The 18877-nt window shown below is 53.9% G+C and overlaps 1 protein-coding gene across 4 annotated transcripts in view; it reads right to left on the reverse strand.

The window, feature by feature from the left end:
• The window catches only part of NFIC (nuclear factor I C), a 75787-nt gene continuing 56910 nt past the window's right edge, over nt 1-18877 (reverse strand). For 2 of the 4 annotated variants that reach the window (XM_066276727.1, XM_066276724.1), the window contains exons 7-11: nt 17133-17258; nt 13479-13663; nt 12709-12856; nt 10514-10599; nt 1-6175 (exon numbers count right to left, since the gene is read on the reverse strand). In XM_066276727.1, the coding sequence (XP_066132824.1) occupies nt 6158-6175; nt 10514-10599; nt 12709-12856; nt 13479-13663; nt 17133-17258 (563 nt within the window). In that variant the 3' untranslated portion in view covers nt 1-6157. The remainder of the gene's footprint in view (nt 6176-10513; nt 10600-12708; nt 12857-13478; nt 13664-17132; nt 17259-18877) is intronic. The other 2 variants (XM_066276729.1, XM_066276733.1) reach the window with 2 other exon arrangements.

Here is an 18877-nt window from a genome sequence, read left to right on the forward strand (position 1 = left end):
AAGAGTCGAAGCATAGCTTGTTTAATTTTTATACATTTTTCTTTTTTGCCTTTTATTAAATCTTTTATGGAACCCCCCCCTTTTTCTTTTCTTTTTTTCTTTTTTCTTTTTTTTTCATAGGGAAACAAAATAATAACAGCCAGAGTAATTTTCTGTAAATGGTACTTAGGCGCATCTGCAAAAACCAAAATGACTGCATAATATACAAGGTTATGATCAGAGTATGATGTGAGGGAGCAGGGTAGGTGAGTCAGGAAAGGGAGAAGACTGGGCTCAGGTCTGCCCAGATGTCCCCTTGTCCCCCATCTGGTCCCCACACTGGGGAGGAGGAGGAGCAGACCCAGCCAGAGCCACTCCTGACTTAGGTTCATGAGCACAGGGTGTGTGTGTGTGTTGTTACCTGGTGTGGCGGCAAGCGGAAAGCGAGAAACGGAGTAAACTATCCTGTAATATCAGTAAAATACAAAACGAGGGGAAAATAACCTCAAAAAATATCTTGGAGGAAAAAGAAAATGAACAACACCACCAAAAGTGTTGGAAGGAAGGGAGGGAGGGAGGGAGGAAGTAAGTTCAGAGGAAAATGGGTCTTTCTCCCTTCTCCCTGTAGCCCCCCCCCCCCACTGTGTTCTGTCCCTCACTCAGAGACTCTGCTTATCCTTCCCCCATGGAGGGTTCTAGGGGGTGAGAGGGCAGGAAGCTTGGGGCAGGGGCCAGGACCCCTTGACTTGAAGAAGCTTTGGTTTCAGGGAGCCTGGCTGGGACCCAAGATAGGAGGATCAACAGATAAAAGTGTTGATGCATCCTGGGAGCGGGCTTTGGGGTTCCTAATTGGAGGAAGCGCCTGTCCCCTTTCCAGTGGCTCTCCTTCTATCCAGGAGTTGTGAATGAAGGGCTGTGGAAAGGGTGGTAGCTTGGGGGTGTGTGACTTCCTTCCCCTCCTGAAGCCCTTATTCCTGTAATATCCTGCCTCCTCTTTCCTGAGGCCTGCCCCCACCTCCGGGAGCTGGGGAGAACCCCAAAGCCACACCAGCAGACATGTGAGGCACTGCTTGGAAAAAGTCTGTTTTGGTATCACTGGCAACAAGTCCTGCTGGTATGGCTTTGGGTCTGTCTCCCTGCCTTGCTGGGCGTGGGGGTGGGCCTCTGGAGCCAGTTTGATCCCACACTCTCTGAAATGCTTAGGATGGGTGGATGGGGGGAGGCTGTGTCAGCTTGGAAGTGGGACTCTTAAGGAAGTGTCCAAAGGTGTAGAAATGGGGCAAGATGGGAGAAGGTGGTAGAGGCTGGATCTCTGGAACCTCTCTCCCAACACTGTCCAAAAAGTAAAAATCAGGGTCTCAGAGAGAGAATCCAGGCCAAAATAAAAAGTAGCCACTGTATAATAAGAAAAAAAATTCATATATATATATATCCCTATACTGAAGGTCAAAGTACCATTGAAGAAGCTGGAGTGGGGAAGGGGTCCTGTGTGCTGCCTCTTCTAGGGGGGGCTGGACGGTTGCTTATTGCCCCAGGGTCCTCCTGCCTAAATGGCTTTTGTCCAGTCAAATCTGCCTGTCCCTTGAACACTGCTGTCTGCGGGGACAGAAGGTTCTGGAGCAGGGAGAGGTATCTGTGGGGCTGAGGCTGAAATTGTCTGCTGCCTGGGGCAGCTGCAGTAGCCCCTCTGAGTCTCCTTTGGGGTCCCTTTCAGGTCTGATTGTCTAGCTCAGGGTGGGGCTCAGAACTCAGCCAGAACCTGAGTTCCAGACCTGGGCTCCGTGACCCTGCTCACTGTTCCCAGTCAGATAGGGCCGGGATGACTCACACCTCCCTGTCCACCCTGGCTGGTATCTGGTGCCCTTACCCAAGAGGGGGATGGGGGAATCTGCATATGTTTGGAAGGTGTTCCTATTCTTTCTCACAGCATGAGCTGACCCGAATGGTCAGGCTGGGGGGCTTCGCATGGATGGGGGTGGATGATGAGTGGTGGGTGACATGGGCTTGGGGGTATGGGGTTTGAGATGTCAGTTTCATACATGTAAAAGAAAATACACAAAAAAAGAACCCAACAAAGTCTCCCATTGCTACCTCAGGGCATAAACCCAAACTGCATAGGTGTGTCAGGGGTCTGGTTCCTGGTGTTTCTGCCTTATTCTGCCTAAAGTGAAGGGCCTGGGGGTTTTCTCCAATGAGGATCCTGCAGCTTTTCCAAAAAATGGGAACAAACAACCCCAGGATAACAACAGGCTTGGAAGGACTGCTGACAGTACAGAACAACATGCTGAAGGGCGAGATCGCACAACAAGGGGCAAGGGAGGGTGACGCTGTGGGGTGCAGTCCACCAAGGGACAAAATGGTCCCAGCAAAGCTCTTGCGGGAGGAAGGACGGGTGGAGAGAATAAAAACCAGAAATCAGACACATGAAAACTAACACATGGCCTTGGTCTCACTGCCCAAGTGATAGTTAAGGGCACTGTCTTGATCAGCTGAGGCCAAGGTCTGGGCTCTCCCTCTGATCCTTGGGGCTTGCTGAAGTATCTTTTAGGAAGAAAACATGGATGAGCATATATGATAGCTAATGAAAGCCGGGACCTTTCTGCTAAGTCCCACTCTGCTCTGGAGACAATTCTCAAGAACAAGGGGGCAGCCAAATAAATGGAGACCATCGTCCAACTGGTGTGTCCCCACAGGAGATGCTTGTGGGGGGGTCCAGTTAAGGTCCTGAGGGGGTGGGCTGAGGTTGGAGAGCCCAGCCCTTTAGGCCTCCCCGCCAGGACACCCTGCTAAGTGTCTGCCACTGTGTCATCTTTGATTGAGTTAAAAGTAGAGGAAACTGAAACTTATAAAAAAGGAAAAGGAAAAACAAAACGAGGAAACATGTAAAAGACACCAGCCACCCAGACAGAGGCTTATAAGGGGGTGTCCCTCTGACTGTCCCTGACCCCACTGGCCTCCCTAACTGGGCCTCGGATGGCTGGGCTAGACCTACAGGTACAGACAGACAGATATTGCATATATCAAGTTTGGTTTTTGTTTTTTTGTTTGTTTCATACCAGATACCCTCCACAGTCACAGCTGGAAGACTTAGAACTGGGTGTTGGGGCACAAGGAGAGGGCAGGAGGGAACTGACACCCAAGGCCAATCTCCAGGGATGGGGGACAAGTGGGTGCTTTGGCAAGAAGGACGGGGACACGGGAAGACAGGGGGCCTCTTTGGGGATGGGTGAGCAATTTGACCCTGAGCCAGAGGGATGCCAGCCTGCATGAGCAGTAGGATGGGGAGTGTGGTTGTCAGCAGGGTGGCCACCCCATGGGGATATTGCCTGGGGTCATGCGTGTGCATGCTTGGCATTTGGAGGACTAGCCAGTGGCCCAAGGGCCAGGGCACACTCCTGAGGTCTGTCTGCTGCTGTGGGTGGGGGCTTCAGAAATGACCCCTTGGAGCCCAGGGGTGGGGCCGGGGTTGGTGGAGCACCAGGGAGCACCCCAATGCAGCAGGAGCCATGGAGACAGAGCCCAGGGCATGTGGGGAGTGAGTGGTGGGGCAGATCATGGGGCAATTGCTCTGTGGATTGCTTTTTCAGTGTGTAATTTATAAAGTTCTTATTTTTTTACAAATAGAAATACATCCCTTTTCCATTTTTACTTTTTATTTCATGTCATTGTTTTGTCTTTTTAACTACACGAGCAGGGCATGCAGCTACCTTTGCGCTGATATTGTTTAAAGGTAATACTTATTTTCGGAAGGCAAGGCACATCATGTGGTAGAAAATTTCGTGCAAATTAGGAAACATGGGACTTTTTTAAAGGTATTTTTTTGTATCTTTTTTTTTTAAGAGGAGGGGGAGCAGTGGGGCTGGGGCGGGAGACAGAGCCAGGTATAGTTTGCCATGCAATGTCAGCTGTCGCGAGCTGACAGCAGGAGCCAGGTCACAGGAGTCCTCGACTAAGCACCATGCAAAGTTAGGTCGCTGGGGGCTGCCAGGCGCCCCCTCCCCTACCACGCCAACCTGCACCCTAAGGTTACCAGCTGAGAAGCTTCTGGATACCCTAGCTGCATGACCCACCCTTCCTGCCCTCCCGAAGACCGGCCCATGCTTTGGTCCCCAGTGGCCACCTGGAAGGGCCCTGGGGATCCATGGATGGGCCAAGGGTTTTGAACCCCTCTGGATAATGGGAGGGGGCGTCGGTGGAGTAGGGTCTTGGGTCTTTCTCTTTATGATCAAGTGGGTTCACCAAGCCCCTCGGGATGGTTTGGGAGGAAAGTCCGGTTTCTGGAGATTGGGGGAAGCTGGCCAGGCCAGGGGGTACCAAGAGAAGGAGCAGGGGGCCAGGCTGGGAGATGAGGTGGAGGCCTTGCCCAGGGCAACAGCTTTGGCCTAGGCCCAGGGTGGGGGTTCTGGTGGGGTAGATATTCCTCAGCGCCAGGCATGGAGGCTGGAGGCGGCCAGTGGGGGCTTAGGTGAATGGGCTGGGAAGAGTCCCTGTGTTTGGGCCTGGTGACCCTAGAACACCTAACACTCCCTCCCAGGCCCCCCACCCAAGGTGGCCATCCTAGGGTGAGGGCAGGATGGGGCTGGGGAGCCGGGGTGGGGGGCACCCAGTGTCCCCAGCTTAGTGTTTTTGGAGCGGCTCAACGGAAAATGCTTAGCAGATGGGAGGTCCCCTATGCAGCCACAGGGGCCCAGAGGCACTGGCACCCCCCTCCACCAGAACCCCCACCCCATCCAAGATCACATGGATTGCAGTCCTTCCGAAGGCCCAGCTACAATGCACCTCCCCGGCTGCGCCCATTTTGGGGGGAGATAAAAGTGCAAACCGTAGTCCCCCTTTGGGCTGAGAGGCACCAGGGAGGGGGTGTCGTTCCAGGATGTAAGGCACTGGCAGAGGAGGCGTGTGGGGGGGCACACTGGTTTCCCCAGATCCCACCCCCACGCCCCAGCATGGCAGGATGCTTGGGGGACACCCAGCTCTGCCCCTCGGGCCCACTGTGGGAGTCCCCATCTCTCTGAGGGGAGCATAGCAATGAGGGGTCAGGGGCTGGAGGTGGCTGGGTTGTGGGGGAGGGGTGGGGATGCCCACGGCCACTCTCACGTCTCAGCTGGACAAAGAGGGGTGGGTGGTGGGAATCAGGCACTTAATCCACTCGCTCTCACCTCCTGCCTCCTCTGGGTAAGTGGATGGAAACTCCAGATGACCCCCTTTCTTGAGGAGTTCTGGGTCTTTCCATTCTGCCCCCCAGCCCCTTCCTTAGAAAGTGCATTTCTTACAGTGTGTGCAACGTGGATCCCTCCCCTGGGGGTATGCAGCCGCAGGCGTTTGGGTGCCGGTGGGGGGTGGCCTTCTATGCCGCTGGGTGGGGCTGGGGGGCAATTGCATAGAGACTTTTCCTCCCAAACAGACAGGCGTGGGGCTGAAAGACCAAGTCCGGAGCCAGCCCAGCATGTGCACGCTTTGGGGCAGGTAGAGAACCCATGAAGGATCGCAGGACACTCCTGAGAAAGAATCTGCCACGTGTCTTTGTCCCCTGGTGATGCCTGGGGTCTCCCACAACCCTCTTCTGCCCTTGTCACTTCCCTGCCCACCCCAGCCTCATGGCACCTGCCTTCCTGCTTGGAAACACCAATAGCAGTGCGGGAAGCCTGGTTGACATCTTGGTGGTGGTGACGATGGGGGTGTGGAGGAGAGGTCGCCTTGCTGGGTGTCCTGCCCCATGGGGCCTGGGCACAGGCATGAGGCTGCGCTCACCTGGTCCTGGCGGAGGCAGAGGCGGGCGTCTGCCCTTCCAGAGCAGCAGGGAGAGATGAGTAACTTAGAGAGACCCCTGTGGCACTGTCATGTCCTTGTGCCCTCTGCCAAGGGGTGGCAGGTCCAGCCGAGGGTGATAGGTCTAAACGTGGCGTCCCGAGAGTCTGAAGCGTTGTCATCTTTACCTTTTGTCTTCTTGCTTGGGTGGGTTTATTTTTATGATTTTTTTTCCCGTTTGTCTTTTTTTTTGGCCTTTTTCTCTTTTTTTTTTCTCCTGTGTATATGTGTCTATATGTTTTGTCTTTTCGGCTGGGCTGGGAGTCGGCGAGATGTTCTTGCTTGCTCTAACTTTCCACCGAAAACGTGGGCGGGGGGCCAGCTGTGCAGCAACCCCGGGATGAAGGAGCAGGGCATGGGAAGAACTCTTCTATCCCAGATACCAGGACTAGCCGGCCCCAGAGAGAGAGAGAGAGAGAAAGAAACGGGTCAGGCTCTGCCACTCGTCACACCCACCAACCTGGGACCTCTGTCTCCCCCCAGCTCAGAGCTGTCATCACTCGCTACGTGACCACGGGTAAAGGACCCTTGTGAGCAGGGCTGCTAGACAAAACACAGTAACTGAGTATAAGTATACACTGTGTAGCTTTTGGAATATACTTACATACCAAAAAAAATTTTTTTAATCCTTCATTTATCTGAAACTTAAATCTACCTGAGCATCCTGTAAGTTTTGTTCACTCAGCTGGCAACAGGAACTCAATCCTGTTTACTGCCATCCTATTCAGGCACTGTGACCAGGGTTGCTTCCTATTTTTTTTTAAACAAACATTCTTCCATTTAATGATCCCCCCCAAACCCTTGTGAAGGAGGAGCAACCCTGTTTCGCAGTGGAGAAAACTGAGGATCACAGAAGTCAAGTAATTTGCCCAAGGCCATCAGCGTGGACAATGGAAAACTGGAATTTGCCCTCAGGCCTGAGAAGCTCCAGTGCTTGATTTGTGCTCTGCCAAGAACTGACCCCTTAGTCTGGCCCTCCAGGAAGTTAAGACTCCCATTTTGCAAAGTGGGAGACGGAGGCTCCCGAAGGGGAGGCCAGGCTTGCACTGGACAGCTCTGGTATCCGTCTCCACAGGGAAGCGGCTGTACAGAGCACCCCCCTGGAAACGCAACCTGCCAGTGTAAGGTGGGCCAGGGACCACTACCCCCTCCCTGAGGGCAGGGCAGTGTGGTCTCCCACCCCTTCTGTAAATCAACTGCAATCCCTCCAGCCAGGCCTTCAACCAAACTGTCCTGCAGTGGCTGGGCCATCCCATCAAACTGGCGCTGTGGTTCCCAGCCCCCCACCTCCAACCAAGTTCAAGTTCATCTTGGCCATTACCTCATGTCTGGTTTCCCCTGGCAACCAGACAGACTCTGGGTGTGGCCCTCTCCAGTGGTGGCTGGCCTCCCTTTGGCCCTTCCTCCCTCCTTCCTTCCTCCCCTTCTAGGCCAGCTGCCCTTCTCTGGCCCCAGTAATGGGGGCGGCACCCTCAATTCAACATCCTCCCCCTCAGCTGAGAGGGAGACTGAGGCAGTGTAGTGCCAGGGGTGAGGTCTGGGCTCTGGCAAGCCCCTGGGTCAGCAGGAGCCACCAATGTGGTTTTGAGATGTGGTGGCTTAACCCCTCTGACCCTTTGTTTACTCATCTGCTGAAGGGGTCTCATGGGTTCCTGAACAGAAAGGTCTGGTGTAAAATGCTTGGCCTGGGGATATTCCATCACACAGTGGAGGGGGTGTGGTGTCAGAGGCCTTGGAACCTCCTCAGGGGGCCAAAGTGATAAAAGGCTAAGGACTTGGGGATTGATGGTGAAGGATGGGGAATGGGAGGTATAGAGAAGGTGGGTAATTGGCCAGGCGGAGATCAATGGACATTGTTCAGGAGGAGGCACCGATGGAGGGAGGGGATATTGATCAAAAGGAGGGGGCACTCTTGGGGGAGGAAATATTGATCAGGGGGAGGGGACCAATAGAGGGAGGGTATATTGATCAGAGGAAGGGGACCAATGGAGGGAGTATTAATCAAGGGGAGGGGGCCCTGATGGGGGAGGAAATATTGATTAGGGGGACAGGGCACTGCTTGGGGGAGGAGATATTGATCAGGGGGAGGGATACTGTGAAGAGAGGAAATATTGATCAAGGGGAGGGGGCATTGCTGGGGGAGGGAAGGAGGTGGAAGTAGAAGACAGAAGGGAGGTTCGTGGGGAGGGAGAGAGGCCACAGCAGGCTGGGGTGGTGGGGCAGAGGAAAGCAAACCCGCCAGGAATAATGAAGGCGGAGGCAGAAATGCTGACTGGGCCAGAAACCAGAGGCCTCTAAGCTCTGAGGCCATTGTGCGGGGGCTCTGAGAGGAGGGAGTCGGGTCTTACAGCTTCCTCCTCCCCCCTTCCTTCCCTTCTGTGGGGGAAGGGGAGGATATGACCCCACCTGGGGGTTGGGGTACCCTTAGTCCAGTGACCCAGGGTTTAGCCAGCTTGGTGCCGGTGGGGAGCCCTCCAGGACTGCCCTTCCTGTTCACCCAGATTGGGGTCTTGCCTCCCCCACGACCCAGGCTTTCTTGGGAGTCTCTCATCAATCTGTCATCTCACTTCCATGCCTCCCTGTTCCCCACAACACCAGTCCCAGAAAATTCTTTCCAATTTCCAGACCTGACTGTACGTGCCCCTCCCTCACTCTAAACCCTTCCTTGGCTCCCCCCAGCCCCCAGCCAAAGTGCGCAAAGTTTTCCACATTCCGGCTATTTCTGCATCACCTCCCACCTTTGTTAGTGATGAGTCCTGGTCTAGACACCCTTATCCTTCTCTGCCTCGCCAGCCTTTGCTACTGGGATCCAAACCCTCCCCACCCAGGCAGCACCCTGAAGGCCTCCTCCTTGGAGCTTCACCAACCCTGTCCCACCCTCTCTGGCTCCTCATCATCCCCCTGACCAAGAAAGGACAACGAGAAGCATGTAGAAGCAAAGGTGCCTGTCCTTGCCTGCCTCGGTTTCCCTCCCCTTCAGGCTGTCCATTTGCGGTGGCCCTCTCATGTAGAGATTGGTAATGGAGGAGGTGAGGTGGAGGGTGGCTGGGGAAGGGTTAGGCAGACAGGGCCCCTTCCCTGTTGTTTTTATTTGGTTTCTGAAGCAATCAGGACGTTCCCAGCCTCCCGTGGGGAGGGATGTGGGGTGGGGTGGAAGAGAGGAGACGCCTGGCTCCCTGAGCACTGGAGGGGCGGGGCATCCACACTGCTGGAACATAGAGAAGGTGGCTATGGGGGGCCCAACCCAAAGTGCAAGTCCTGGGGTTGCCTCAGCTTTCTGGGTGACCCTTACCAAGTGAGTCCTCTGTCTGGACTCCGGCTAGGGTTCTGCAAAGCTGAAAGCTTAATAGGAGGGTTTGGGTTGCTTTGGCCTTTCGGTGCCCTTTCTGGATGAAACTGGTCCCCTAACACTCCATGCCCTTCAGAGGCTCCCCTGGAGGTGCCCACGGTCAAGAGAGACAGAGGTTCAGAGTGGGCAAAGTAGGGCTGGGTGTGAGGACCTGAGCAGTGGGGAGGGGGACGGTCAGGCCCTTCCCACACATTCTACCCCTTGAGCTGTGACCAGGCCAGCCCTGGACGGTCCCCAGGACGCTAGGCTGCATGGCAGGCAGCTCCTTAGGCCTGGGCATCATGGCTGACTCTGACCTCAGCTGAGAATGGGAGATGTGGCTACCTCTCCCTCTCCTCCCCATCCCTGCCTGTGGACTCTGTTGCAAGGGGCTCTCTCACAGTGGCTGGAGGGTCTATCTCCATGCTCTGTGGCTCTGGTGATTCAGAGCTGTTGGGGAGCCCTGGGTGGGGTGCTCTGTGCATCTGGGCCACAGGGGCCCTGTGGAAGTTGCTGCTGTCCTTGGTCTATTTTACAGTCTGTAATCTTCCCAACATGCACTGGGAATTTGGATTCTGGGGTCTAGCCACCAGCCTCGGACAACATCTGCTAACACACTTCTGGCCTGCACACAGCACAGACTTGAACCCTAACCCGAGGGCTGGGGTCAGGACACATGGGTGGGGGGCTAAGGCCACTTCCCATTCCACCAGATGCCGGGAGCCAGTCCTAGCTCTGGGTCCATCGAGGCTCCGTCCTCCACCACTGTGCAGTCTCGGGCAACTTGCTCCTCCTCGCTGAGCCTCCTGGTGTGCTCAGCTTGTCTTCCTCCCACACCCTGGTGCACACTCAGCTGCTGACTCTGCCCCTGCTGCCAACTTCCCTGCCTCACAGGCTGTAGCCTGAGGTGGGGGTGTGCACGCTTTCCTGGGAGGCCCCAGCACTTAGCACAGGCTACCTCAGTTTTCCCACCTGTCCCTGGCGTCCTGGAGTCCTCCACCCCCGTGGTCCCTCTGGCTGATACATGGAAGAGATGAGGGGGGGGGGGTTGAAAGCCTGGGCTGCTGTGCTGTGTGATCCTGGGCAAATCCCCTCACCTCTGTGGGCCTCAGTCTCCCCATCTGTACAAATGGGCCTGCGGTTGCAATAGCCCTTGAGGGTCTCCCAGAAGCAAGCTGCAAGCAGGGTCTGGCGCTACAGCCATACTTAAGGCCCTGAAAGGGTATGGGAGGTTGGTCCCTCTGCCATGCTTAATGGCCACTATGCCATGGGTATGACAGGGAGGGGGGCTGGGTGTGTGGCATGGGACCCAGCAGGCTGGCCTCTCCCTTTACACCCAGGCTGGCCCCTTTGCCCTGGCCCTCCCTCCCCGCCACCAGCCGGCCTCTTGGCCCCTACCTGTGCCTGATAAATGCCCGCTGGATCCCTTGGTCCTAATCCCACAAAGGAACGGTTTGCAGGGGACGTGCCGGGCGTAGAGTAGGCTGCAGGGAGGAGAGAGACCGAGAGCCCATTAGCGAAAGGGGCCACACGGGAGCACCCAGAGAGGGTGGCTGCTGCCCAGGGTCACAGAGTACCCAGTGCCCTCCCTTGGCCAATCCGGGAACCCAGAAAAGCCCACAGTTGCAGGACCCCAGGGTCACTCGGGAGGGGTGTCTGCTGGGAGTGAAGGCGCAGGATGAAAGATTCATAATTCAGAAAATGCCTATGAATTATTCAGGGTGTTCCACTGCCTGGTCCATCCTGCAACGGCAGACTGCATCCCGCGCGGGGTGCCATCAATTATTGAGGCTATTTTATTTATTAATTTTCCTCCTGCAGAGGCATGGGGAAGACTGGGTATATGCAGCCACATATATGTATGTATTTGTATTTTAATTTCGCCCATCACATTTTGTGGGCAAGTGAATAATTCATGGCTGGGTGCCGCCATGGGTCAGGGGCCTCAGACAGGCTGGGATTGGGGTGGTGGAGGGTCCCTGTGTGATCTTGGTTGGGGTGAAGGTAAATGGTAAGCAGTGAGGCTCAGGGGGCTATGGGAGAAAGCAGGCTAAACTTGTAGTTAAGAATCTGGTGCTGGGAAGACGAGGGAATCCATATTTATTCTGCATCCTTAAGTGTCTATTGTATGCCAGGCACTGGGCATAATTCAATTTAACCCTCAGTGGCCTTAATGAAACCAACATAATTATTTTCCCCATTTCACAGATAAGAAAGCGGGTAGCTGGTATCACATGACCTACTCTGTGCCTGTCACAATAAATGTGCTCCCCGATCTATTTCACTGACTCATTCTCTACTGTCCTACAAGTCTGGTATTGTGACTGTCCCATTTTGCAGCTGAGAAAACTGAGGCTCAGAGAGGGGAGGACATTTGCCCAAGGTCACACAGGGAGTGAGTTGCAGAGGCAGAATTCGAACCCAGCGTCCCGCACTGCATGTGGTGTTCAGACAAAGCCCATCTGTACCTGAGGCTCCCCTGGGTCTTGGCAGGCAGTGAATGCTGGGGTCAGGGGGTGTTGCATGCAAGGAAGGAGGCCCACAGGGTCCAGATCAAACTGCTGGCCCCTCTGGCTTGGGTGGGGAGAGAAATCTCATTTAGGGAGCAATGAAGAGAGAGAGAGAGTGACACTCAAAAAGGAGGTGAGGGGTGGAATGAGACGTTGAGAAGAAGCCTGGGGGCTCTGAGCCTGCCCAGCTGGGACTGTTCAGCCAGAGGGGGAAGGACAGATGTTCTGGGCACTGGGAGGATGGTGGGATCGGTGACCCCAAGCAAGGCAGCCTGGAAAAATGTGGACGGCCCACCCAAGCCAACTCTGGGGTCCAGGGAGAGTCTGGGCTCAGAATCCATTGATGGGCAGACCCCAGAACAGTGAACCTGGAAGTGGCTTCCAAGCCTAACTCTGACCCAGATGGGGGGAGAGCATATAGGGCCAGTGAACTGTAATCTGCAGCCATATCCAGAGACAGAAAAGTTCTAGAAGGTGAAGAGACCAATCTAGGGGTTTCTGCCAGGCTACCACCTGGACCCCTTCAAGAATAGAAAGTTCTAGAAGGCAAGGCTCACTCAGGGCATTCTGGGTGGTCAAGTGGGAACTGTCCCATCTACAGGTATGGCTCAGCCCTGGTCACTGGCAGGCACAGGGCCTGTTGTAGTCGCTTTCCCCCAAGAATTTAAAACTCTGGAGTTCTTACGTAAAATGTCCTGATTTCAACACAACAACAGTCTCATTTTCATAAAGGGCAGCTGGGAGCCAGGTCTGGCCCTCGGGCTACCAGTTAGGGATCTTCTCTTGTAAGCTGCTTGCTGCATAGAGGAGGGCTTAGGGGTCTGGAGTGAGCACATGGGACCCCAGGCCACTTGACCAATTGGGGAAGACTACAAACTTGCCCCTGCTGCCCCCTAAGGCTGTCCTGGCCCCATGTGGGCCTGCCCCTGTGGCCTCCCCTAGGCCTCTATCTGGGACCCACGGAACTTGCCAGTGCCTGCCAGAATGGGCCTGAGACCCCAACGCCAGCAGTCGGGGAGGGGAGTGGAGGGGGCCCCTTGGGGATGCCCGCCCTGCCACAGGCACCGCTTCCCGAGTGCTTACAGGGCGAGGTCGGTGACGTGCTTCCTCCCTCGGAGGTGGGTTTGGTGGCAAGGGGAAGCGCCAGCCTCGGCAGCCCAGGGGGTGGGGGTGCCAGCATCTGAGCAGAAAGGCAGTGACTGGACATTTTGAGCTGACCACTTCCATTTAACTGAGGGGAACAGAGAGACAGGTGGTTAAGGTGGCCGCACCCCCTCTGCCTTGGGCTGCTGTCCACGGTCCTGCTGGGGGATGAGGTTGGCATGGCTGGATGAATTTGGTGGGTACCACAGGCCCAGTGGGCCTCCAGCATCCTGAGACTGCACTCCCTTTGTCTCCTCCTTAAGCCACTTTATACCCACTTGGTTTCCTTCCACAAGATGCAGCCGGGTCCTAAACAACATGGGTCGACCTTATGGGTGGTCCATATGCTTCCTCATTCACTACCACGACTGAGCCATCCACCGCCTTGCCAGCAGTTTCAAAGTCCGGAAAGCTCTGAACACCAAAAGCTTTCGGTGGAAGTTTGGCAAAAGTGGGCCTAAGCTGCAACCACAGGACCATGTTTGATTTCAAAGCATTTCATAAAATACATGCTGTCAATCCTAACATCTGAAAAGCCCAAATTCTGCACCAGCCCCGTTCCAAGTGCTCCAGACGAAAACCGTTGACCTCCGCCTTCATAAACCCATTCCAAATAGAGGATGCATGCCAGAAGGTCCTGAGAAGCCCAGGCCCCAGGAGGCCACCTGGAGCCCCGTGCAGGAGCGGAACTCTGTACCCCTCAAACTCACCGGTCCAGGTTGCTGGCTGGCCGGGTCACAGGCCAGTGAGACGAGATCTTTGAGTGGGTCCTGGGGGTTGAGGTGAGGTGGGTAGCGGATGGCTGTGTGAGGGAAGTAGGTGGAGGCCGTCTGGGGCAGGATGGAGGTGGTGGGGAAGTGCAGGGCGGAGGATGGGTGAGGGCTCCGGGCTATCCCTGCAGAGATAGAAAGGAGTAGTTACTGGAGGGCTCTGGGCAGTCTGTTTTCTCCCTGTGAATGCACTTGCAGGTTGCAACTGTATCTCGGTGCATTTGACAATAATGACAGCAGCAGGACCCAGCAGTGCCTGTTATAGCCAGGCCCTGTTGTCACTCACATGCTCAAACTTATTGACTTTCATGAAAAACCCTCAGGGCTCTGATATCATCCCTGTTTTTGCTTTTTTTTTAAGTGAGAGGAGGGGAAATAGAGAGACAGATTCCCACATGCACCCCAATCAGGATCCACCTGGCAACCCTGTCTAAGGTTGCTACTTGGACCAACCAAGCTATCCTCAGTGCTAGGCTGAGGCCAACCAGCCAGGCTGTTTGTTTCTTTTAATATACATTTTTTATTTAGTGAGAGGAAGGGTGGCAGAGGCAGGCTCCCGCATGTGCCTCAATCGGGACCCACCCGGCCTGCCTACTATGGGACGATGCTCTGTCCATCTGGGGCGTTGCTCTATTGCTCAACAACCAAGCTCTAAGCTCCTGAGGCAGAGGCTATGGAGTCATCCTCAGCACCTGGGGGCAACTTGCTCTAATCAAGCCACGGCTGCAGGAAGGGAGAAGAAGAGAGAGAGAGAGAGAGAGAGAGAGAGAGAGAGGAGAGAGAAAAGAGGGGGGGGAGAGGGGGAGAAGCAGATGGGCGTTTCTCCTGTGTGCCCTGAGCAGCAATCAAATCTGGGACTTCCACATGCCCCTGGCTGATGCTCTACAACTGAGCTAACCAGCCAGGACCAGGTCTGTTTTTTTTTTCTTTTTCCTGAAGAGAGAAGCAGGGAGGTAGAGAGACAGACTCCCACATGTGCCCGACCAGGATCCACCCAGAAAGCCCACCAGGGGGTGATGCTCTGACCATCTGGGGCATTGCTCTGTTGCAACTGGAGCCATTCTAGTGCCTAAGGCAGAGGCCATGGAGCCATCCTCAGCGCCTGGGCCAATTTTTGCTCAAATGAAGCCTTGTCTGTGGGAGAGGAAGAGAGTGATAGAGAGAAAGGAGAGGGGAAAGGGTAAAGAAGCAGATGGGCGCCTCTACTGTGTGCCCTGGCCGGGAATTGAACCTGGGACTTTCACTCACTGGGCCGATGCTCTACCACTGAGCCAAACAGCTAGAGCCAGGGCTTTTTTAAAACAGAGAATGACATGGTTGCTCTCAAAGATTTTGTCACCTGCTCCACACCACATAGCAAGCAGATGGCAGACCCAGGGTTGGAACCTAGGTCTTCTGGCCCCATGGCCCACACCCTAACCTTGGACTTGGCTAGCATTTTCTGTAAAGAGCTGGGTGGTCAATTTTTTTTTTTTAATTATTTATTTATTTATTTTATTTATTCATTTTAGAGAGAAGAGAGGGAGGGGGAGAGAGAGAGGAGAGAGAGACAGGGGGGAGGAGCTGGAAGCATCAGCTCCCATATGTGCCTTGACCAGGCAAGCCCAGGGTTTTGAACCGGCGACCCCAGCATTTCCAGGTCGACGCTTTATCCACTGCGCCACCACAGGTCAGGCTGGTCAATATTTTTAAAAATTGAGATATAATTTACATAGTATACAGGGGTGGGCAAAAGTAGGTTTGAATTCAACCACCTTAGGAGGCAGTGGGGCTAACCCGAGCAGGTGACTAAAATTCAGGTTTGTTTACTGATTTTTAAATACTACAAGAATGTGTAAATTATGAAGGCCAGCAATCTGAGTACTTACGAGGTTGTACTTAGTACACTGTGCCATTGTGACATTCTTTTGAGTTAATAAAGCCACTGTTATAATCATAACCTATTTTTTTCCACATGAACTGTAAGCCTACGTTTGCCCACCTCCGTACATAAAATATACCCCTGTATATAATTTAATGGTTTTTAGCACATTCACAGAGCTGTGCAACCATCACAACAATCTCTCTTGGAAAATTTTCACCATCATCAAAAGAAGCCCCATTCCATCAGCAGCCACCCCCACCCCTGGCAACCACGTCCTGTTTCTGTGCATCTATCCGCCTGTTCTGGACATCTTGCATATGGAATCACACTGTGGACTTTGTGTCTGGTTCTCTCACTCAGCGGCATGGTTTCAAGGTTCATCCATGTTGTAGCGAATATCAGTGCTTCACTCCTTTTTATAACCAAATATTTCATTGTGGTATCTGCTTTTTTTCTTTTTCTAAATAATTGACTTTTAGTATATTTATTCTCTAATTCCAGAACATTCTTACCATCCCCTGTGGGTATGGTAAGAAGCCCTGTGCCCGTTGACTGTCACTCGCCCTTCCTCTCCTCCATCGTCTGGCCAGATAGTACATACTTTTGGCTCTTTGGGCCACACGTTCTCTGTTATAGATACTGAACTCTGCCACAGCCTGAAAGCCACCACTTGACCTAAAAGCTATGGCCATGGGTCAATAAAACTTTCTTTATAAGAAGAGGCTCTGAGGGCCATGGTTTGCCAGCCGCTGATCTAAACTACTGTGCTGTGTTAACTTCTGCCTGTCTCCCCGTATGTATGTCTGCCCTTGTATGGAAACCAAGTCATTATCAACAGAATAATGGGGTAACAGGTGATATTACCACAATTTAAGTCATTCAGTCCTAAGGACAGCCCTGGGAGGGGGAGCCCCAATTAACAGGTAACATTAGTGAGGGCCTAAGTGCAGAGTGCCTGGCTCAACTTACACTCTGTGGTTGCTGGAGTTTTGTCTCCCTCTTAGTGTGGCAATTACTGTCTGTGTGGCCGGGAGTGCCCATTTCACCCGCGTGCCCTATGTATGTCTGGCTATGTGCCAGGTGTATCTACCTCCTTCTGCAACCACCCAACACTGTCATCTGTCTGTAGGTTCGTTGTTTTTTTTTGTTTTTGTTTTTAGTGAGAAAGAGAGACACACACATACACATAAAGAGACAGACAGACAGGGAGAGATGAGAAGCATCAACTTGTAGTTGGATCACTTTAGTTACTCATTGATTGCTTCTCATATGTGCCTTGACTAGGGGGGCTCCAATGGAGCCAATGACCCCTTGCTCAATCCAGCAACCTTTGGGCTCAAATCAGGGCCATGGGATCATGTTGATGATCCCATGCTCAAGCCAGTGACCTCGGGGTTTCGAACCTGAGACCTCAAGTGTCCCAGGTCAATGCTCTATCCACTGAGCCACCACCGGTCAGGCTGTGGCTTGTTTATTTGAATGAGACATAAGGGAAGCAGATTTAGGGGCACACCACAGGCTGTGCCTCCTCATGCAAAAGGGAAAACTGAAGTCCAAAGAAAAAGTCAGGCCCAGGTGCTCTCCACCATGGCACCGCCAGAGTTTCTTGCCTGGCAGAGAGACTATGCAATAGGACTCATGCTCAGACAGCCGGTGGGACTACTTTGGCCTCAAAGGAACAGAAAAGAGTACCCAGGCACACCTCCCCACTTGTGGCCCATGGTGCTCACCACTGTGCACGGCTATGACGGGCCGGTGGTGCTGGGTAAAGCTGGAGAGGCGCGGCGAGTCCTGGGGAGATGGGCTGTTGAAAGGTGACTTGTCCATCTCTGTTTTCTTCACCGGGGACGAGATGCCTGTGTGGGAAAAGGCCAGAGGGTCAAAGGACTACAGGCAGGGTGGGTCCATGCCCAGGATCCCATCCTCCTGACCCGAGCCCCTGCCCCTTTCCCCTGGCAGCCTGTGGGTCTATTTTACAGGTGGAGCAAACTGAGGCTTAGACCTGAGAAGGGAGCTGCCCAGGGTCCACGACCTTGATGCCAACACAGGCTCCTGATGGCCCAACCTGGTCCCCCATCTTTCTCTCTCCAGAGCTAGGTCCTCCCAGGGGATGCCAGAGCCTTGGAGAAGGCAGCAGGGTGTGCATACAGGAGGGTCAGACCCTAGCGAGCTAAAACATAGACAAGCACCTGAGCCACTGTGCTTGCACTACCTCATCCTTACAGGGGAAGGAAGAGAACCCTCTTTGCAGGGTCATTGCAAGAATTAAATGAAATACAACACATGAAGCCATTAGACCAGGGCCTGGTGCACGCCCACCTGCTAGAATTACTTGCTGTCATTCCTCTGAAGATGGGGCCTCACTACCTCCCCTGCCCTGGCCCTCAGGAACCCTGATAGCTCAGCCCCTCCCACCTTCTCAATAAATGAACAAACTAATGGTATAAAACAGACACATGTAGAACCCATGGAGACCCTGGCACAGACCAAACACTGCCTCAGGAAGGAGCTGCTGTCATCATGATACAGAGGATGTACCACAGCAGGGCTAGGCACACATTAGCCCTGAAGGACTGTAAATGCCCCTTGCCTTCTTCCCTGAACACCCACCTCTGCCATCCTTCGAATGTGAGCGCTAAGGATGATGGTGTGCCTGAAAAAATACAAAGTCCTGGGCCTGGCCCCATTCCTGGAATTAGGATCTCAAAGAAGTGGGGCCCAGAAATATGTGTTTAGAAATTATTTTTAAAACTTATTTTAGAGTGAAATACATCTGTTGAGACCATGATGAGGTTTGACTTTCCTGCCACCTAGCACAAGGACCCCTGCTTCAGGAACTTCTCAGCACTGCTGATATCAGGACTGTCCTGGGCACTGTGGGGTGCTTACTCAATGTCAGCAGTCCTCCTCCAACCCCATATGTCTCTAGCCATGGCCATTGTCCCCTGTGGGTAGAGTCACCTCAGTTAGAACCTCTGTTCTCCTCCGAAGCACAACGTCACTGTTTCTGGGAACTCCTTCCCATGGTTCTATGGGTGGGCATCTGTTCATGTTCCCCAGCCCTGTCCCACCCACCATGCTGTTGTACCATTTACCTTGTGGTTTCCTGGGAACCAGGCCCCCGATGGCTACTGCTTTTGCTGTTACAAACCCTGCTGCCTGTGGGACAGCAGGGCCTTGGGAGCCAGGCCAGGGTTTTTCCAGGGGACAGGAGGAGCTGGTTTTATAGAGGGCTGTCGGCAGGAGAGGAGGCTGGCCCTGAAGACTGTGTGTGTGTGTGTGTGTGTGTGTGTGTGTGTGTGTGAATGTGCAGGAGCGGTGGCAGGTTTTCTGCTGGTTCAGGGCTGCAGCAGAACCAGGCGCTCACTTAGGAGGTTTTCCTAGAACAGCCTGTCCTGGATGGAAATAGCCTGTTGTGGACCTGCCTCCTGCCCCCCCGCCCCCCCCAGCTTCCTGAGATGGGGCCTTTGGGAGC

This window comes from Saccopteryx bilineata, chromosome 1 (assembly GCF_036850765.1).
Source record: "Saccopteryx bilineata isolate mSacBil1 chromosome 1, mSacBil1_pri_phased_curated, whole genome shotgun sequence".
NCBI lineage: Eukaryota > Metazoa > Chordata > Mammalia > Chiroptera > Emballonuridae > Saccopteryx > Saccopteryx bilineata.